This window comes from Ailuropoda melanoleuca, unplaced genomic scaffold (assembly GCF_002007445.2).
Source record: "Ailuropoda melanoleuca isolate Jingjing unplaced genomic scaffold, ASM200744v2 unplaced-scaffold2228, whole genome shotgun sequence".
NCBI classification, from domain to species: domain Eukaryota; kingdom Metazoa; phylum Chordata; class Mammalia; order Carnivora; family Ursidae; genus Ailuropoda; species Ailuropoda melanoleuca.
The window spans coordinates 198,772-216,800 of NW_023191926.1; the positions used below are offsets into that span (position 1 = coordinate 198,772).

The following is an 18,029-nucleotide window of genomic DNA, read 5'->3' on the forward strand; positions in this document are numbered from 1 at the left end:
GGCACATCTGCAGGCTTCTTCAACCCCATTCCTGCCAAGACTGAACGAGCCCACTCACCATGGCTTCTTAGAGCTGTGTGGTTGGATCCCATGGAGATCAACCACAACATTCCATTGACCTCATAAAGCCTGACCTAGGTAACAGCAGCAGGCCTCCTGGTATTAGCAGCACAAGTGACAGAGAAGCTAAGCATGAGAAGGTGTGGGTCATGGACAGGGACAGGCAAGGGATGGATCTTAGGGGGAGGGGAGGACAGATTAGTCTAGCATGTCTTAATTAAAAAGAAGCAAAAGAAGCTCAGAAGGTTGTATTCAGCTGTGGAGTTTTTGTGAGAATAACTTTTACATATAGTTTGGACTTTGTACTAGTAATTTTCTAATTATGGTGAAATATGCATAAATGTAAAATTCAAAACTTTAATCACTTTAACTGTACAGTTCAGTGGCAGTATGCACACCCATGATGCTGTGTACCACCAGCACTCTCCATTTCCAGAACCTTCTCATAATTCCAAACGGGAACTGTATACCCATTAAACAATCCCCCCTTTCCCCCTATCCAGGAGTGAATAGAAGAATCAGCAAACCAGGTATTAAAGAAAAATCCAAGAATCCAGGAGCCCAAGACAATGCAGACGGAGCAGAGAGCAGTTCCCCTGGTGGCCCTTGGAAGATGTGGCTTGGCCCAAATAAGAGGTATGTTTGATCTGTGCTTTGTATCAAAGAATGACCACAGTGTATGCTGCCCACCACAGGCTGGAACAGAATTGTGTCTTTTGTCAGTGTGTCCAATATCCCCATCGACCTCTCCCAAAGTGTTTAAAGAATCGACACTGAGAGCCTGAGACTCTTACTGGGACACTGGGCACATGACTCATTACCTCTTGCTGTCTGCAGCCCCCTCCATAATTCCTGTAAGCTCACCTCCAGAGACCACAGAAAGGCTGCTTTCAGCCCGTTCTTCCCTGGAGGTCAAGGGGAATTGTACCAATCGATGTTGGATTCTTCAAGCTAATACGCTCAATGACGCCTGTCTATATTAACACATGGAACGGTCCTAGAATTTTCGTATCTACTACTGTTCATGTTGCTTTGGTGCCAAGGATTTTCTAGGATTAGAAATTTGTTTGGGTCACATGCTGTCTATTTAAATGTTCTTGGAAATTGTCTTGCATATGTTTTAACATTCTCTCATGATGCTTTCTGCTTTGCTTTTTGTTTGAGTGAAAATATTTTATTACTGATTATATACTACACATTATATGTTATATATACATATTATATAAAATGTAAGTATTTTAACATATAAAAATATAAATATTATATATGTTCCTTCATGTGTATATGCATGCATGCATAGTTTTATTTTTATTTTTTACACAGATACCCAAATTCCGTAAATGGTGAGACCAGCATAGTCTGACCTGGACCCTGGAAGTAGGGAGAGAAGGTAGTAGAAAGAATGGGATGCTTGAATACATGTGCTGGATTCCAGGAGAAAGGGGGCAAAAATGTGTTCCTCACATCCTGTCATTTGCCCCAAAGGGCCTCCCCAGGCCAGTGATTGAAGAAGGGCTTGAAGGGCAGAGATGTCCAGGGCAGGGGTCGATACCTCCTGAACTCAGCTGCTTAGGCCTCACTTTGAGCCTTGAAACCCCTCTCCCCTGTTTTCTACTCTTCTCTTCCCTGAGGGTCTCCCTGAGCCAGACTCTTCATGCACATGTGTTTGTTCTGCGTGATGGTCCCTCTGTGCCTGTCCTCAGGTGTGGAGAAGGAGGAAAGATCATGACCTCAGCTGAAGGCAAACACTCAAGCTACTGAGCCACCCAGGTGACCCTGGGAATGAAATGTTTCTCCATAGAAGCCTGCATCTCTTCCCAGGAGAATGGTATTAAAAAGCAAAATGTGGGGCAATGTATCTCATGGCTATGAGGTGTCACTGCTTCCAGTCCCACTCAGCGGACAGACAAAGGGCATATAGATGAGTTGGCTAACCCAGGAACGTGCACCTAGTGGTGACTGTTTCCACATGCACTTACCAGACTCCATCAAACGAAACATGATTCCAAACTGCCAGCTCCAGCTCTAATCCATGACCAACTACAGGCTTCCCTCAGGCCTCCTCCCTTGGTCGTGTCTGAATTCCCTTTTTCAAAGTGAGAAATCGGGATCCACCTCCATCCATCCTTTTACTTATCTATTCAATTCCTATACACATCACAGCCCCATCAACATAATCCGCCTGTTCCCCACAGGACACAGGCTTACCTACTAGAGCACAGAGTCTGCACGAAGTCTATTATGACTTTACACGGCGGGCTCTGCTCCTTTTCACCATCATTCAGCTCAGTAGCGTCCCCAAGCCCTGCACTGAGTGGGGATCACAGGTCTGTGCTGCAGGTACGTGGAGCTGTCATAGTCCGTGCCCCATTCCGGGCTCCAAACCTACCAAATGAGTTGTACCTGCACACTCTTGGGTTCTGTCGTGTGGCTGTACAGTGTTCAGTGACTCTGACAGTTTCATTGTGTCATTTTAGTGCCATCACAGCATCGTATAGAATTATTCTGCTGCTCAGAGACGTTTTCCTTTGTTCACATGATCAACTCTGTTGTCATTTTTATCCTCCTGGAAACTGCAGATGTTTGCACTCACCAGAGTGTTCGCCGCTTCCCATATGTGATGTAACTTTAACCATACTATGTATTCTGTCCCTTTTTATAAATGTGCTGCCTATTTGCTGGCATCTAAGTTCGGTTCCATGTTTGGGTGATTAGATATAAACCTGGGGTAAATCTCTGTGGACAGATTTCTGCTCGCTTTCAGTTTTTAGTGATGAGCAATGAAACTGCTATAAACATTCACGTGCAGGTTTATTCCATGGACAAAAGTTTGGGGATTTTTTTAAACTTTTGCAAATCTAAGTGAGCATTCATTTCTCAAAGAATCAGGAAACAAGACAAAACTAGGGAGAAGCACCATTTATAATCAAGTAGGTAGTAATCTCTGAAGCCACAGGACTGAGTTATTCTTCCAGCACCACATGGGGAGTGCTGAGATCCCATGATATGGTCAGAGACAAAATAAAATGTTTGATGTATTTGAAAATCAGAAGGAAAAAAAAATTAATATGATCCAGCCTAGAAGTAAAACACCCCAGCTGATGAAAGAAGAAATTTCTCTTCACATGGAGACTCTTTATTGAGGAATGGGCTGCTCTGAGTGACTCTGAGGACAGGAGTGACAGGAGAGCCTTGCTCTCTGTCAATGTTCTTGATAAACCTGGGCCCAGGACATCAGCAAAGGAATAAGGAGCATCACAGGCTAAGTTGAGCAGGAACTGCTGGCATGTGTCCCCTTCTACAGATGAGCAAGTGGGTTTTTCGCCTCACTTCACCTCAGGCCTGGAGCACTGTATGACTTCTGAATCTGTCATCCCACGATGAGCAGTAATAATTCGCCTCGTCCTCAGCCTGGAGCCCAGTGATGGTCAGGGTGGCTGAGCTGCCAGACTTGGAGCCAGAGAATCGATCCGGGATCCCCGATGGTCGGTTGTTATTACCATAGATGACCGTTCTGGGGGCGGTTCCTGGGAGCTGTTGGTGCCAGCTCACATAATTACCACCCCCGATATTGGAGCTGCTTCCAGTGCAGGAGATGGTGACCTTCTGGCCCAGGGCCCCAGACACGGAGGTCGGCTGAGTCAGCACAGACTGGGCCCAGGACCCTGCAAGGGGGAGACACACAGAGAGGGTGATGCTGGGGTTTGGAGACAAGAGGAGGAAGCAAAACCCACATGACATCTTAGGGCTCCTTCCCCTGTCCATGCTTCCAGTCACCTGCGCAGTGAGCGAGGAGGGTGAGGAGAAGAGGGGACCAGGCCATGGTGGAGACCATCACTGATCTTGACTTCTGTCCCCACAGCTGAGCAGAGCCTCCCCTAACTCTCCCTTCCCCTCTTCATCCTCTGAGAGAGGGAGGGCCCATCTATGCAAATGAGACCCCAGCTCTCTGACCCCTCCCTGGCCCTGGGTCAGGTCCCTCTGCCTCAGATGTCAGTGGGGAGGTGACGTGCTGTGTGGGGACAGGGATGGGAGTCCCAGATGTGGGCCCTAAGCCTAAGGCACAGGCAGGGCCAGGGGGCATGTCCCAGCTCTAATCCCCCCTGACTCCTCAGAAATGGGACCCAAGTGCTCCCTGGTGTCCAGACTCTGGGAAACTATTGTGTGACTGGTAACCAGGGCCCATCAGACCCATCTGGAACCCCACCTGCTCAACTGTTTTGCCCACTGTTCCCTGCATTAGGGCCTGACCAGGTGTTCCTATATGTCACCTCCCATTCCTGGAGGGTTCACTATACGCTCAACTAAGAGTCTGCAGAGTGAATCTGTCTGTGGTTCTGTTGCCTTTTACTGGGTCAGCAGTGAGCTGTGTATCTTATACAAACTCCTCTTAGAGACCAGGATCAAATCCAGAGCAGAGACAGGTCCTGACGGACATATGGTCCCTTCTGTGCGGGATGCTGGGACTTTCCTCTTATCTGCCTTCTCCCAGATTTGCAGGCTCTCCTTCCTCTGTGATTCCCTCACCACTGAGGTGATGGGGAACACTTCACTCCAGGTTCTGAGTAGAAGCCATCATGTGCATTCCTAGAGGTTACACACTGAACATCTTTGTCACCTGTCACTCTTCCTCCTGCTTGAAACTACAGTCTTCTAAACACTGGGGCCATGATTCCCTCCCAGGATCTGTCCTCCCAGCACAGACACAAGTCTGCAGGAGCCCTGCCACATGAGGCTGTGTGTGGCACTGACATCAAAGCAGAAGGACAAACCTGCAGCAAGTTCTAGGAGAGAAGGAGTGACAGCTGCAGATGCTGTGACAGGGACCTATTGACAGAGTTTCTGTGTCAGTCACCACTGAGCCAACCTCATATTTATAAAGAATGTCTGTTATTTTATACATAATCCCATTCACTAAGATTGATTGGAACAGGAATGCCTTCTGTTCTCAGGAGAATAGGGGCTTCTATACTGTTTTCTAAAATCACATATTTGTACCTTGCACCTGGTCTCCCAGGTTAGAAAGGTCAACGTGGTGCCCAGGAAACTCATTGAGGGGCCTATTCCTATGAACTCAGAACCATCCTACTGACAACATTACCAAACACAGACAGAGCTTCCAGGACAGAGGGTTTGGGATCAGACCACTCTCTGGGGAGAGCACAACTCTAGTCCCAGCAAATGTGTCTAGAATGGTCAGGACGGAACCATTANGCTCTAGTCCCAGCAAGTGTGTCTAGAATGGTCAGGACGGAACCATTATTCATTCAGCCACCCATGACTACAGGAAGGAGTTTTACTGCCCAAGGCTAACTAGACCCAGATGTTTCTGTCTAATAACACACATGTGAGTGGAGGAGAGGTGAAGATAATTGGGAGAGTGTCCCTGAGCTCACAGGTCCTGTACCCTGGGTTGGGACAGAAGAGTTTCCAGCAGAGTGCAGCCTAGCTGGAGGTGTCCCTGGGGTGACTGAGGGATTGACAGCCCAGCCCTGAGAGCACAGGGAACATGTGACTCACTTCCTCTAAGGTTTGAGCTCTGTGGGAAACAGCCCCGAGCTTGCTGTCCCAGAATCAATGTGCTGATCAGCCTGAGGCCCTGATTGGAGCCCAGAGATGATCGGGGCTGAGCTGCCCACAGGGACAGAGACTCCACCAGGGATACCTGAGCACCAGCCTTGTCCCAGGAGAGCAGGTGTTCAGAGCCCATCCTGGCTGCCCTATTGACAAGACCCCAGTAACTCTGGGTGTCCCCAGTGTTTCCTGTTGAAGAGCATTCTACCGTCTGGATATTATGATGCTGAGGGCTGCTGGGTGAGCACAGGTTGACCCTGACTTCTGGAAGAACAGAGAAGCCTGGAAACTGCAGAGTCCCAGACACACTATTCACTCAGAGGAAGGAGAAGGCTGTGTGTGTGTGTGTGTGTGTGTGTGTGTGTGTGTGTGTGGCCAAAAAGGAAGCTACATGGCCCCTGTCCCTCTTATGACTGTGAAACACCCTGAGAGATGTTTCTGCTTGGTGATTCTCTTTATAACCTCCAGGGTCCTGATCCTGCCTTTAGAGGTAAGTATCTCAAAGATTTGTACTGGAAAAGGACCTATTTATGCCAGGAGGACTCATGTGAGAGCAAACCTATGAACAATTCACTGAATGGAGTCCACATTTTGTTGAGTGACAAGAAATCTGCCAATTTTGTTTTTTAATCTCTGCAGACAGAAGACACACAGCTGTGGGGTTTTCAGGTGTTGGGAAGCACCCGAGGGTGGGGGGGAGCTTGCAGGTCCTTCCTTCCTGCCCCCACATCCCAGTGAGACCCACAGTCCCTCATGTCCCCCAGTGTCTACCAGAGTGAGAACAAGTTATTGCTGATGCTTTGGGCCTGTGTGAAAAACATATCATAGAAAAATATTTTTATTTTGAATTTACTATCCAGGGTAATCTTAGGAATCAGAATCTGGAGAATAAGAGAAATAATGACATATCTTAAAATATGCAGGCCCTCTATTGTCTGTGGATTCCTCCAACACTCCCCATGGGTCGAGCATTAGTTAATTCTGAAGTGGGTAAAAAGCAATAGATCCCACGTGCAAATATCTAAAGGTAGATGAATACATCCTTTTCAGGAAATGTAAGAACCTTATTTTCATATTAAAAAAATGACTGGGGCAGGCCTGTGGGCACAGTTGGTTGAGGGTCTGACTCTTGGTTTGGCTCTGCTTCTAATCTCAGGGTCCTGGGGGGCACCTGGGTGGCTCAGGCATTTAAGCATCTGCCTTCAGCTCAGGTCATGATCTCAGGGCACTGAGTGCAGAGTCTGCTTAGGACTCTCCCTCCATCTCCCTCTGCCTCTCCCTGCTGTGCTATCTCTCCCTCTCCCTCTCCCTCTCTCTCTCTCTCAAATCTAGAAAGAGACTGACTGGGAGTGTTGGGAACAGAAAACACGGAGCTGGGGTGAGAGCAGGAAGGAGAATGTGAGGGGTTGCAGGCAGCTGTGTGCTCTGCTCATTCTCCGGCCTAGTCTCCAGGGAAACTCCAGCACCATCCTCTGCAGTGTTCTCTGAAATCCTGACACAGAGACGGAGTGGAAACCTGAAGAGGCAGGGGGAGAAACTGAAGCCTGACAGACAGGGGAGCAGAGCGGAGAAGAGGAGGGAGTGGGGGTGTTGTCAGAGAGCATCTGTGGGATCTGTTCCAAGTGCTTGTGTAGCTGGTTCAGAGAGAAGAGAGTGTCTGTGACCAGGGTTAGTGTCCATCCATCAGCTGAGGATGCATCAGCAGTGACACGAGGTCACACTTCATGGAATAAGAGGGAGAAACTGATGTGTGGGTGAGTGTTCGCTGGGCAGCATTTTCAGTGTGGAAACCGTGTTGATTCCTGTTCATCATCCCCAGATTGAGGGTGATGGGCAGCTGGGCTCTGATATCTCATCTGTCTGCGTCTTCCTGCAATGCCCCCATTTCGTCTCACATTATGTGCCTTACAGGAGTGTCTCTCTTTCCCTGATGAATGACAGATCATCGTGCAGAAGCTACCACCCTGCTGTGTCTGTCCATACACTGTCTTCCAGACCCTGTGAGGAATGGCAAGATTCTTGTGTCCAGAGGTTTCTGACCCACTTCTTCCTCATCTGAGACCCTGTGAGGAATGGCAGCTGCTCCCCCCGCCATGAGCCTAGCCCAGAAACAGTCAACATTGTCCTCAGGCTGCAGCCTGGAAACAAGCAGAAACCCCGCATTGGCAGAGGTATCCTTGGATCTGGAGAAGCGGCTGGGGACCCCTGAGTCCAGGTGCTTATCTGAGTCTGAGGAGTAGTCCAGGAGTTAATGGGGAGGGCTCCCTGGCCGCTGCTGGAACCAGTAAATGTAGGAGCCGCCAATGTTCAGGGTGCAGGCGAGAGTCTGACTGTTCGCAGACCTGCAGAAGGGAGAACAGCCGGGTCAGCACAGGCCGGGACAGGCAGCCTACAGAAAGAGACACTCCTGGGATATTGGAACGGGTCAAAGTAAATCTTGTCTAGACTCTGAACCATGGGGGTGATGCAGTCTGGTCCCTGAGGCCTGTTGTGCAGCGAGAGAGGAGCATGAGAAGGCCAGGAGTGCAGACAATTGTGACACAGACCCTGGTCCCCACAGGGGGCTGGGCTGCCTCAGGCCTCATTTTCCCCTCCGGCCTCTGCCCCAGGAGGGGCTGTCCATGCAAATGAGGCCCATCCAGTGACTGCCCAGTCCCTCCCTGAGCCCTGGTGCTGGAGTTCAGCTCACACCCCACACTGAGGGGGATGCAGGGGCTTTGGCCCTGGGGACAGCCCTGGGAGGAACCACCTGCTGATACCACACACAGGTCCCCTGGGGAGACTCTGCCAGGCCAGAGGGGACACACCTGCTGAGTCCCATCCGGGAGTACTGTACCAGGCCCCCAGGCCCAGGCTCCTTTGAATGCTTCTCATTAATGGACTGCTTAGGGAGCACGAGGCGGTCTCATCGCGCCCCCTGCTGGTCAAAGGGACACATGTCAGTCACCATGGCCTGAAGCCCTGAGAGTCCAGCTTGTGTCTGCACCTCACTAGGTCTGATTTCCAGATACTATGATTTTTTAGGTCCGCTGATGATATTGTTGGGTCTCCCTCTCAGAACGAGTCCTGATCTATCAGAATGTAAACATCTACACGTATTATCTGATAATTAGTAAGAGGAAAATCTCTTTCTCATGGAGATGAAAGACTTCCCCCTTCCCTGGCAACAGCCCAGACTCCTCAAATGCAGACCCAGCTGGGGAAGACAGACCTTGCAAGTCTGCACTATGTTAGCTTCTCCCTTACTGCCTCAGCAAGAGAAAGACTTCCCCCTTCCCTGGCAACAGCCCAGCCAATGAGAAATTGTCACAGCTCAACCAATGACAAGACAAGCCATTTTACCTAGAATTCCCTTTCCTCCCTTAGGCTTTTGTCTTTCACAGCCCTTCCACACTCACACTTTGCTCTGTAAAAGAGCTTCCTTATCCTTTGTTCTCTGGACTTGCCTGTGATTTTCCCATACCTTATCTGTCCTGGATTTCCATTTTCAACTTTTCTTGAATATAACCCATTATCATTGGGAAAATAAAAGGCACGTTTGAGTTTAATGCTCAGAAAACAACAGAGGTAGCCAATGACCCCCACAGGAGATTCTAGATAAACCTGAAGGACCCAAATGCGCCACACCTGACGTGACACACCAGGGGAGAGTGGATGTGCTTTTGTTTGTTTGCGTGTGTGAATGTCTTAAGAGGGTTCTTCAGGGCATCAGTATACATTGGACACTTTCTAGGATCTAAAGATTCTCAGCAATATGTTCAAAAGATCACAGTTAGGTAAAAATTCACAAGATATGAAATAGTCATAACATCTGTATTTTCAGTTAGATTTGTTAATACAGAAAAATTAATAAATTCTGTAGACCAAACATTTATGAGTTTAAAAAACATGAGATTTTTCTTTATAACATTAGGTTTATCTAAGTAAAGTGGGTGTATTGTACATAACTCTGTCATGTACTTCTTATGGGGATTTTCCCCCAGGTTTTACCATTTGCAAATAAGCAAATAATGGAATAGTACCATAAATATGATCAATTCAATTATGATAAAATAATAAAATAATATTAATTTTGTGCCTTAATTCCATGTTGGTTATTTTCTGTTTCCTAGCAAGATCAGTATTTATTTTAAAGTCCTATTGAAGAGAGGACTTCAGACCAGAGCGGAAAGTCTTTGGCTCAAAGAATCCTGCATATACCCTTGCATGAACTCAGCAAATGTCTCCAGCCTCATTTTGGATCTTTTGTAAGCAATGCAGAATCTTCAGTAAAGAATCCAAGATCCTTAGTAAATAATGCAGTAAATAAACCCGTGTTTCCCTCAGGCACTGTCTCCTCATAGCATTCAGAAAAAACTTTCACAGAGTCAGCCAATGGCTTACAATCCTTCAGTTTTTCCTAATTTCTTTTGCATAAACTGTAACACATTAACTCCACTGAGAAGTTCTTTCATGTTGTGGCCATGCCCACCTGCACAGGGACCTACAGCCCCTGTCCTTGTCCTCAGTTCCCTGGCTTCATCACTCCACTGTCCTTGAACCCACTGATCTCCTACCCTCCCATGGCCTCCACCCCAACTTCTTTCTCAGGAATAGGTGGGCTTTATCCACTGATTATAGTGGGCGCCCACATGTTGGCACATTTGACTTTCGCTTAATATTAGGGTTCACACACATTGTGACTGGTAGGAACACACAATTCAATATGTCTTGTGGACATATTTGATTTTGCACAAAATCATACAGAATGAACCCCCTGCACCCATCCTCCTACCACAGCCATCATCAACACTAGTAAGTATTTGATTTGAACAAGGCCTAGCAGCACCTAAGGTCTCAGTCCTACTTTGCTTTCTTCATCCGCTTCTCCTTGGCAAAACCTTGTCTTCTGTGAACACAGAACCCACACACCAGGCACTCCAGCATCATGAGTTTTCCTGCCAGGCCTTTTGGGATTTGAGGTTGAGGGGTTGATATTGGACTTTCCTGGACTAGAGTTGATTTTGAGCTCAGTATCTAATATCTTTTGACATCTGATCATCTCACAATCTCTTCGTCAAGAGAGCTTTTAGCAGGAATTCATTCAACTGAACCATTTCCTTCAGTTTCTTTGCAAATTCATGTGTCTCCTTCCCTTAGCATTTACCCCTCCATCTCTCTGCTCCCTGTGTTTTCTCTACTCCAGACTAGAGTCCATCATTTCCTTCTCTATATGTATATATAATTACTCAACATTAAAAAAGGAAAAAATCATACTTAGATGTCATCATGCTAAGTGGGATAAGCCAGTTCCTGAAGGGCAAATCCTACCTGATTCCACTCATATGAAGTTTCTAAACAGTGAAACTCACAGAGGCAGAGAATAGAAGGGTGGTTGCCAGGATTGGGGGACAGGAAATGGGAAATAGTTGCTCAGGGAGTCTAAGGTTTCCGTTTTTCAGGATAAATAAGCTGCAGAGATTTGGGGTACAAAATAACCTCTCTAGCTGATAAAACGATATTGTGTCCTTTAACATATGTTGAGGAAATAGATCACAAGTCATGTGAGGGAGAGAGGAGCACTAGACATGAGGTAGGGAGTCTGTTTTGGGTGATGAGGTGAAAACAATAGTTGGTTTCATAACATATTAGTTTATTGATTTGACTCTTTTTTTCAAAAAGTATCAAGCATATGCAGAATTATTTGGAAGTAGGAAAGCTAGGGTCACTACTTGGCAATAGAAAGTGACGGCCATCCTCGAGTACTTGTTGCAAATCAACAAAGGGAGTGGATGGGGCACCGACAGGGAAGTGGATTCACTGGTGGAGAATGAGTGGAGTTAGAGGAACTGGAGAAACCACATCAATAAGGAGCAGCTGGAAGAGAATCAAACCTACCGGAGAAGGTGAGGGAGCCCCACTGCCATCTGTCACTCTAATTGTTTATGTATTATCACAATTGACTTCTTTCTACTTCTGCTTTGATGTCAAGGCAACAAGGCAGGAGGCAGAGGGGGAGAAATAGCACCTCCTCCTATTCGAGTGAGGATGGGCAGGAGAATATTGGTGAACATGAAAGAAACTGTACATTTCTGTCCCTCTCCCTGCTGCTTTCTTTATTCCCTTAGACTCCGCTGTCCCTCCTCACTGACCTAACATCATGGGTCATCATCATCATCACCATCATTACTGTAATCCATTATTTTTAACTCCTGCAGGGTTAGTCCCAGTCACCTCAGTAACCAACCCACACATTCAATCTGCCATGTTGTTTCCTCTCCACTTGAACCCCCAGCTGCCGGTGGCTGCAGGTGTACATGGTCATGCTGACTGCTCCCCTGTAAGTGTGAGACGCCTCTGGGGTGTCCCTAGTTGAGACACTCTGTGANAAGTGTGAGACGCCTCTGGGGTGTCCCTAGTTGAGACACTCTGTGATACTTCATTTCTCATATCCCTCTCTGTAATGCAAGTTTATGTCTTTCCTTTCTGGTATATATGGCCAAGTTTCCCAGAGCTTGCTTGAAGTTAGAAAGTATCTTCCATCCATACTCCAAATAGGAAAATAGAAGCTAGAAGAAAAGCTTCATGAGTTCACCTGTCACTAGATGTTGACATATTTATGGCTTGTTTCCTTATTCAAGACAAAAAACAGATGTTCACCGTGTTTTTAAATGTGCTTTCATGGGGCATCTGAGTTGCTCAGATTGTCATTAAGTGTCTGCCTTTGGCTCAGGTCATGGTCTCCAGGCACTGGATTGAGCCCCACTTCAGGCTCCCAACTCGGTGGGGAATGTGCTTCTCCCTCTCCCTCTGCCTCTCCACCAGCTTGTGCTCTCCCTCTCTCTCTCTCTCAAGCAAATAAGTAAACTCTTTAAAAAGTAAACCATCACTTTTTCATGACACATCTCCAAAGGCAAGGGAAACAAAAGAAAAAATGAACGTGTGGGACTTCATTAAGATAAGAAGCTTCTGCACAGCCAAGGAAATAATCACAAAAACTAACAGGCAGCTCACGGAATGGGAGAAGATATTTGCAAATGACACTAAAGATAAAAGATTAGTATCCAAGATCTACAAAGAACTTCTCAAACTCAATACACAGGAAACAAATAATCAAATCAAGAAATGGGCAGAATATATGAACAGACACTTTTCCAGTGAAGACGTACAAATGGTTAACAGACACATGAAAAAATGTTCACAATCATTAGCCATCAGGGAAATTCAAATCAATACCACATTGAGATACCACCTTACAACCGTTAGAATGGTAAAAATGGACAAGGCAGGAAACAACATATGTTGGAGAGGATGTGGAGAAAGGGGATCCCTCTTCCATCGTTGGTGGGAATGCCGTTTAGTACAGCCACTTGGGAAAACAGGGTGGAGGTCCCTTAAAAAGTTAAAAATTGAGCTACCCTCTGATCCAACAATTGAACTGCTGGGTATTTACCCCAAAGATACCGACGTAGTGAAGAGAAGGGACATATACACCCCAATGTTCATAGCAGTATTTTCCACAATAGCTGAATTGTGGAAGGAGCTGAGATGCCCTTCAACAGATGACTGGATGAGGAAGATGTGGTCCATATATACAATGGAATAACACTCAGCCATCAAAAAGAACGATTTCACAACATTTGCCGCAACATGGATGGGACTGGAGAAGATAATGCTAAGTGAAATAAGTCAAGCAGTGAAATACAATTATCATATGGTTTCACTCATTTACGGAACATAAGATGCATTAAGATCGGTAGGAGAAGAATGGGAAGAAGGAAGGGGGGGTAATCAGAAGGGGGAATGAACCATGAGAGACTATAGACTCTGGGAAACAAACTGCAGGCTTCACAGGGGAGGGGGTGGGGGAATGGGATAGGCTGGTGATGGGTATTAAGGAGGGCACGCATTGCATGGTGCACTGGGTGTTATACTCCAGTAATGAATCATGGAACTTTACATCAAAAACTAGGGAAGTACTGTCTGGTGACTAACATACTATAATAAATAATATTATTAAATAAAAAAAGGAAGCATCCAGATATTTCAGCAAGACCTCCTCTCAAGGGTGACGTGTACTTCCATGATGTTATCTGCATATTTTCAGATGGTGTTGCTGATGTCCCCACAGCAGTGCACACGCTGCTCATGCCAATAAGTTGAGCACTTACAACTGTGCCTGTTCTGTGGTTCAGACCCTATGAAATGCGAACAGTAGGGAGCTGACTGCAGACAGGGAGGAACTGGGGGCCACAGAGCACTGAGTGCAGGGAGACAATGGCCTGACTGCTGGTTAGTTGTTGGTTTCTCTGCAGGTGACGGAAATATTGTCAGTGTGATTATGGGGTGATCAAACCCCCTACATATACGTAAAGTCACTGCATATTTATTATTATTTTTAATTTACCCCAAACCCTCGCACATGTACAGGTGGGCACTAACCATCTCCTAGATGAGCTCCCGGGACATCTGTGCTGGCTCAGGCAACAGCATAATCTGTGTGTCAGTCCTCCCTTCTCCAGGTCAGGTCCTCCAACCTGGACTCTCTCCTAAAGAAGCATTCCCAGAAGTTCTCAATAAAAGAGACTCAGAGACAAGACCTGTCATTGGAGGGGTTTTTGTCTCACTTCCTCCTTATCTGAGACACTGTGGGTAACGGTAGTTGCTCCCACTCCATTGATCTGTAGCACAGAAATAGTCAGCCTCATCCTCAGTCTGCAGTCCGGAGATGAGCAGGACCCCTGCATTGGCTGAGGCATCTTTGGATCCAGAGAAGTGGCTGGGGACCCCGGAGACCTGGTGCAGATCTGAGTCTGAGTAGAATCTCAGCAGACCGTGGAGGGCTCCCTGGCTGCTGCTGGAACCAGTATGTTTGGTAGCTGCCCACACTGAACCCAGTGCTGAAGGTGCAGGTGAGTCTGGCGGATGATCCCAGAGATGCAGAGAGGAAGGGTGGCTGGGTCAGCACAGGCTGCGACAGGGAACCTGCCAACACAGTGTGGTTAATGGGACAAGAAACAGGGAGAAATTTATCAAGACGCTGACTTCAGGAAGAGTAACTTTGAGAGCTGCCAGTTTCTATGAGGCCTGTCCCTACTTGTACAATAAGAGAGAGGCACGAGGAGGACAGGTGTCCAGGCCATGGTGACACAGACCCTGGTCCCCACAGTGTGCTGGGCTGCCCCTGGCCTCCTTTCTCCCCTTCCCTCTGCCCCAGGAGGGGACTGTCCATGCAAATGGGCTCCACCCAGTGACTGCCCAGACCCTCCCCTGAGCCCTGGTGCTGGAACTCAGCTCACACCACACACAGAGGAGGATGGGGGTGGCTTCAGCCCTGGGGAGAGCCCTGGGAGGAAGCAACTGCTGAGACCACACACAGGTCCCTGTTCAGGGGACTCTGCCATGGTTGAGAGGACACAGCTGCTGAGTCACCTTCAGGGAGCACAGACCCCAATCCCCAGGCCAAGTTCCCTTCAGTGAAAGTTCCTCACAGAGCAGCCAAGTAGGGACCACAGGGCAGTCCCACAGTGACCCCTCTTGGTCACAGGCACAGCAGGCCCTCTGTCCCAAAGCCCTGAGAGCCCAGCTGATTTCTGCAGCTCACCACATCCCTGTGGACCCACACATCCGTGGACCAAGTCTTAATGCATGTTTCCCCTGCTCTCTGAAAGTACATCATCCCCAACAAACCTTAGGCAGCCCGATGGCATGAGGCAAAGAAATATGTAACATTAATTGATATGATAATCTTTGCATGTTTCCAGACTCAAAGGGTAACTAACTTTTCTTAGGCTTCTCTAATCCCAAAGCACACAATTTGCTGTCAGATATTCAACATAAATGGAGAGAAAGCCCATATGATAACATACACGGGTCATAGCTCTGGTGGCCTGTTGCTGAGCTGCTGTGTATAGTTCTCAGGGAAGGCACCTGAAGGCGCCCCTCATGCTGCTGGGTTCTGCACTGTGCTGTAGAGGCTCCCCACACAACTAATACTCGGGGATATGTCAGCTTTTTGGGTTTTTTTTCTTTTTTTTTTTTGGTGAAACTGAAAATCCTCTTCATATTTCTTTTAGCACTAAAAGCAGCTACAAATGTAAATATTTTATGAAAGCCAAGTGCTGTAAAGAGAACTTTCCAATGTTGGGGAGACTTGTTCTATGTTTCCAATCTTTGTGCTCGTTTACAGTAATTTCTCACTCCAGGAGCAGCCCTGTTCCATGGGAGATGGAAATGTGTGCATATGTAATTACAGGACTTTCTAGACAAAGCTGGATGACCCAGCTGTGCATCAGGGCAGCTGTGTCACTTGGCAGGGGACAGTGGAGCTTCTTTGCAGAAATCCTAAGGGCTGTTTCTGGGAAAGGCATAGAGAGAGAATGTTGTAAGGATACACTCACTCAGGGGCCTAATGTTCCCAGAGTTCATTGCTGTTTCACACTTGATAAAAGTCTACGTCCTTACAGTGAGACTAATGTTGGTGTTGCTGTATTACGAGTCTCCAGGAACTTCCCATAACCCCCAGGGCACAGGCCCAGGTATTTGATGTCTGCATTGGTCATGAAACTAAAATACTTTCAACAAAAATGTATCCACTGTTCACACTTTCCACTCTAGTTTTCATTTTCCTTTTATAGTTAACCTTGGAATTCAGTATTTCTTGTATCTCTCTGATATAATTAGGATTCATTTTCCTTTTTATTAGTCTGGTTTTGTAGGTATTCTCATTATGAGGATGGAAATAAATCCTTACACTGTAGAAGGGACCTCCCTCTTCTTAGAACTTCTTTCTCCACTCCTACATCAAGGGGCTCCCAGAACAAGGCATCCCACCCAGATTGAGGCTTCATCGTATTCATTTGGTAAATGTCTTCATTGATCAACCGTAGTAAAACAACAGAATTTTCTAGATTTTTTTCTTTAATATGAGTGCCTTCCTAGACAATGAAGGTTGGGTTACTAGGTTCTGTTTTATAAAGGACTGTGATGTGTTTCAACATCATTTCAACAAAAGTGTCAGAGGAAAACCAAAGAGAGAGAAAAACAATCTATGACACATGAGAGTATATCTAACTGGCCTCGCCTTACCTGACTACATCTGCAGGAAACCCATTTCCACATAAGATCACATTCTGAAATACAAGATTTTTTTACAACTTTTATCACATCAATTTATGAAGATACAGTTCAACCCATAACAATTAGCAACCATTGTTTATTCAGATTGTCTTAGTTTTTACCTGATGTCCCTTTGCTGTTCTAAGATTCTCTGTGGCATTTAGTTGTGATGGCTCCTTAAGCTTATCTCACTGTGACAATGTCTCAGACTCTCCTTATTTCAGTGATTTTGTCCACATTTCACGAGCAGGAATCATGCCCAACACCTTTCATGCTAAGTGTTTGCACCGGTTACTTGAAATCTCTGTGCTGGAAGGTTTCTGTTCTTCCTCCATTTATTCATTTGTTCAAACAGTGAACAATGTGGACCTTGGAGAGCTATTTTAGACTTCGAGTTATAATCTAATACTGTTACATTTATTTGGTTGCTCACATCTTTCCAGTTTTACCCAATGGAACCATTTTAAGTTGGCTGATGAGCTCCTTGACACCCTGACAGTGTGTGTGTATTTGTGTGTGTGCACACATGCTGATGTGCTTGTGTTTGTTTTGAAGAATTCTTCACTTTCTGACACTAGAAGGTGCTCCACACTTAGCCTGTGGAATTCCTGGTCTGGGGATTAAGATTTCTCCAAAGAAGCCCACGTGTCCTCCGGAAGATCGGTATTAGAGAGCAGTATTTGGGACAGTGCACCTCATGGCTACGGGGCATCTCTGCTTGTTCTCCCGCTCAGCTGACAGACCGAGGACTTCTATATGAGTCAACTGACCCCAGAACATGCACAGAGTGGTGACTGTTTCCACAGGTGATTATCTGTCTCCATCAAAGGACACACAATTCCAAGCTGTCAGCTCCAACTCTAAGCCATGACCACACGCTTCACTCAAGCCTCCTTCCCTGGTTATGTCTCTGAACTTCCATTTCTAAGGTGAGAAATCTGGCTCCACCACCACCAATCCACTGACTTGATTGTTTGATGCCAAGACGCAGTGCAGCCCGTGAACATAATCCGCCCGCTCCCCACGGGACATGAGCTTACCTACTAGAGCACAGAGCTTATGTACAGTCTCTTGTGACTTTACACTGTTGGGCTCCACTCATTTTCACCATCACTCAGCTCAGCAGCATCCCCGAGCCCTGCGCTGAGCTGAGCTCACACGTCTGTGCTGCAGGTACATGGTTTTGTCACAGTCTGCGGGCCATTCAGGGCCCCAAACCTCCCAAATGATTTGTACCTGCAACCTTTGAGTTCTGTCTTGTGGCTATAGACTGTTCAGTGACTCTAACAGTGTCATAG

At 46.7% G+C, this 18,029-nt stretch overlaps 2 long non-coding RNA genes and 1 gene segment (V, D, J or C); 2 read left to right on the plus strand and 1 right to left on the minus strand.

Annotated features, from left to right (window-relative positions):
* Nucleotides 1-3,509, plus strand: LOC117798020. The gene is made up of 3 exons (XR_004622786.1): nucleotides 1-138; nucleotides 564-696; nucleotides 1,384-3,509. It is a non-coding gene; the product is annotated as an uncharacterized LOC117798020 (long non-coding RNA).
* LOC117798018 overlaps nucleotides 3,379-18,029 on the minus strand; it is a 16,158-nt gene continuing 1,507 nt past the window's right edge. Inside the window, 1 exon segment of the V gene segment in view lies at nucleotides 3,379-3,725. Within this exon segment, the coding sequence occupies nucleotides 3,397-3,725 (329 nt within the window).
* The window catches only part of LOC117798019, a 13,913-nt gene continuing 10,114 nt past the window's right edge, over nucleotides 14,231-18,029 (plus strand). Inside the window, exons 1-2 of the long non-coding RNA XR_004622785.1 lie at nucleotides 14,231-14,525; nucleotides 17,538-17,660. This is a non-coding gene — a long non-coding RNA (uncharacterized LOC117798019). The remainder of the gene's footprint in view (nucleotides 14,526-17,537; nucleotides 17,661-18,029) is intronic.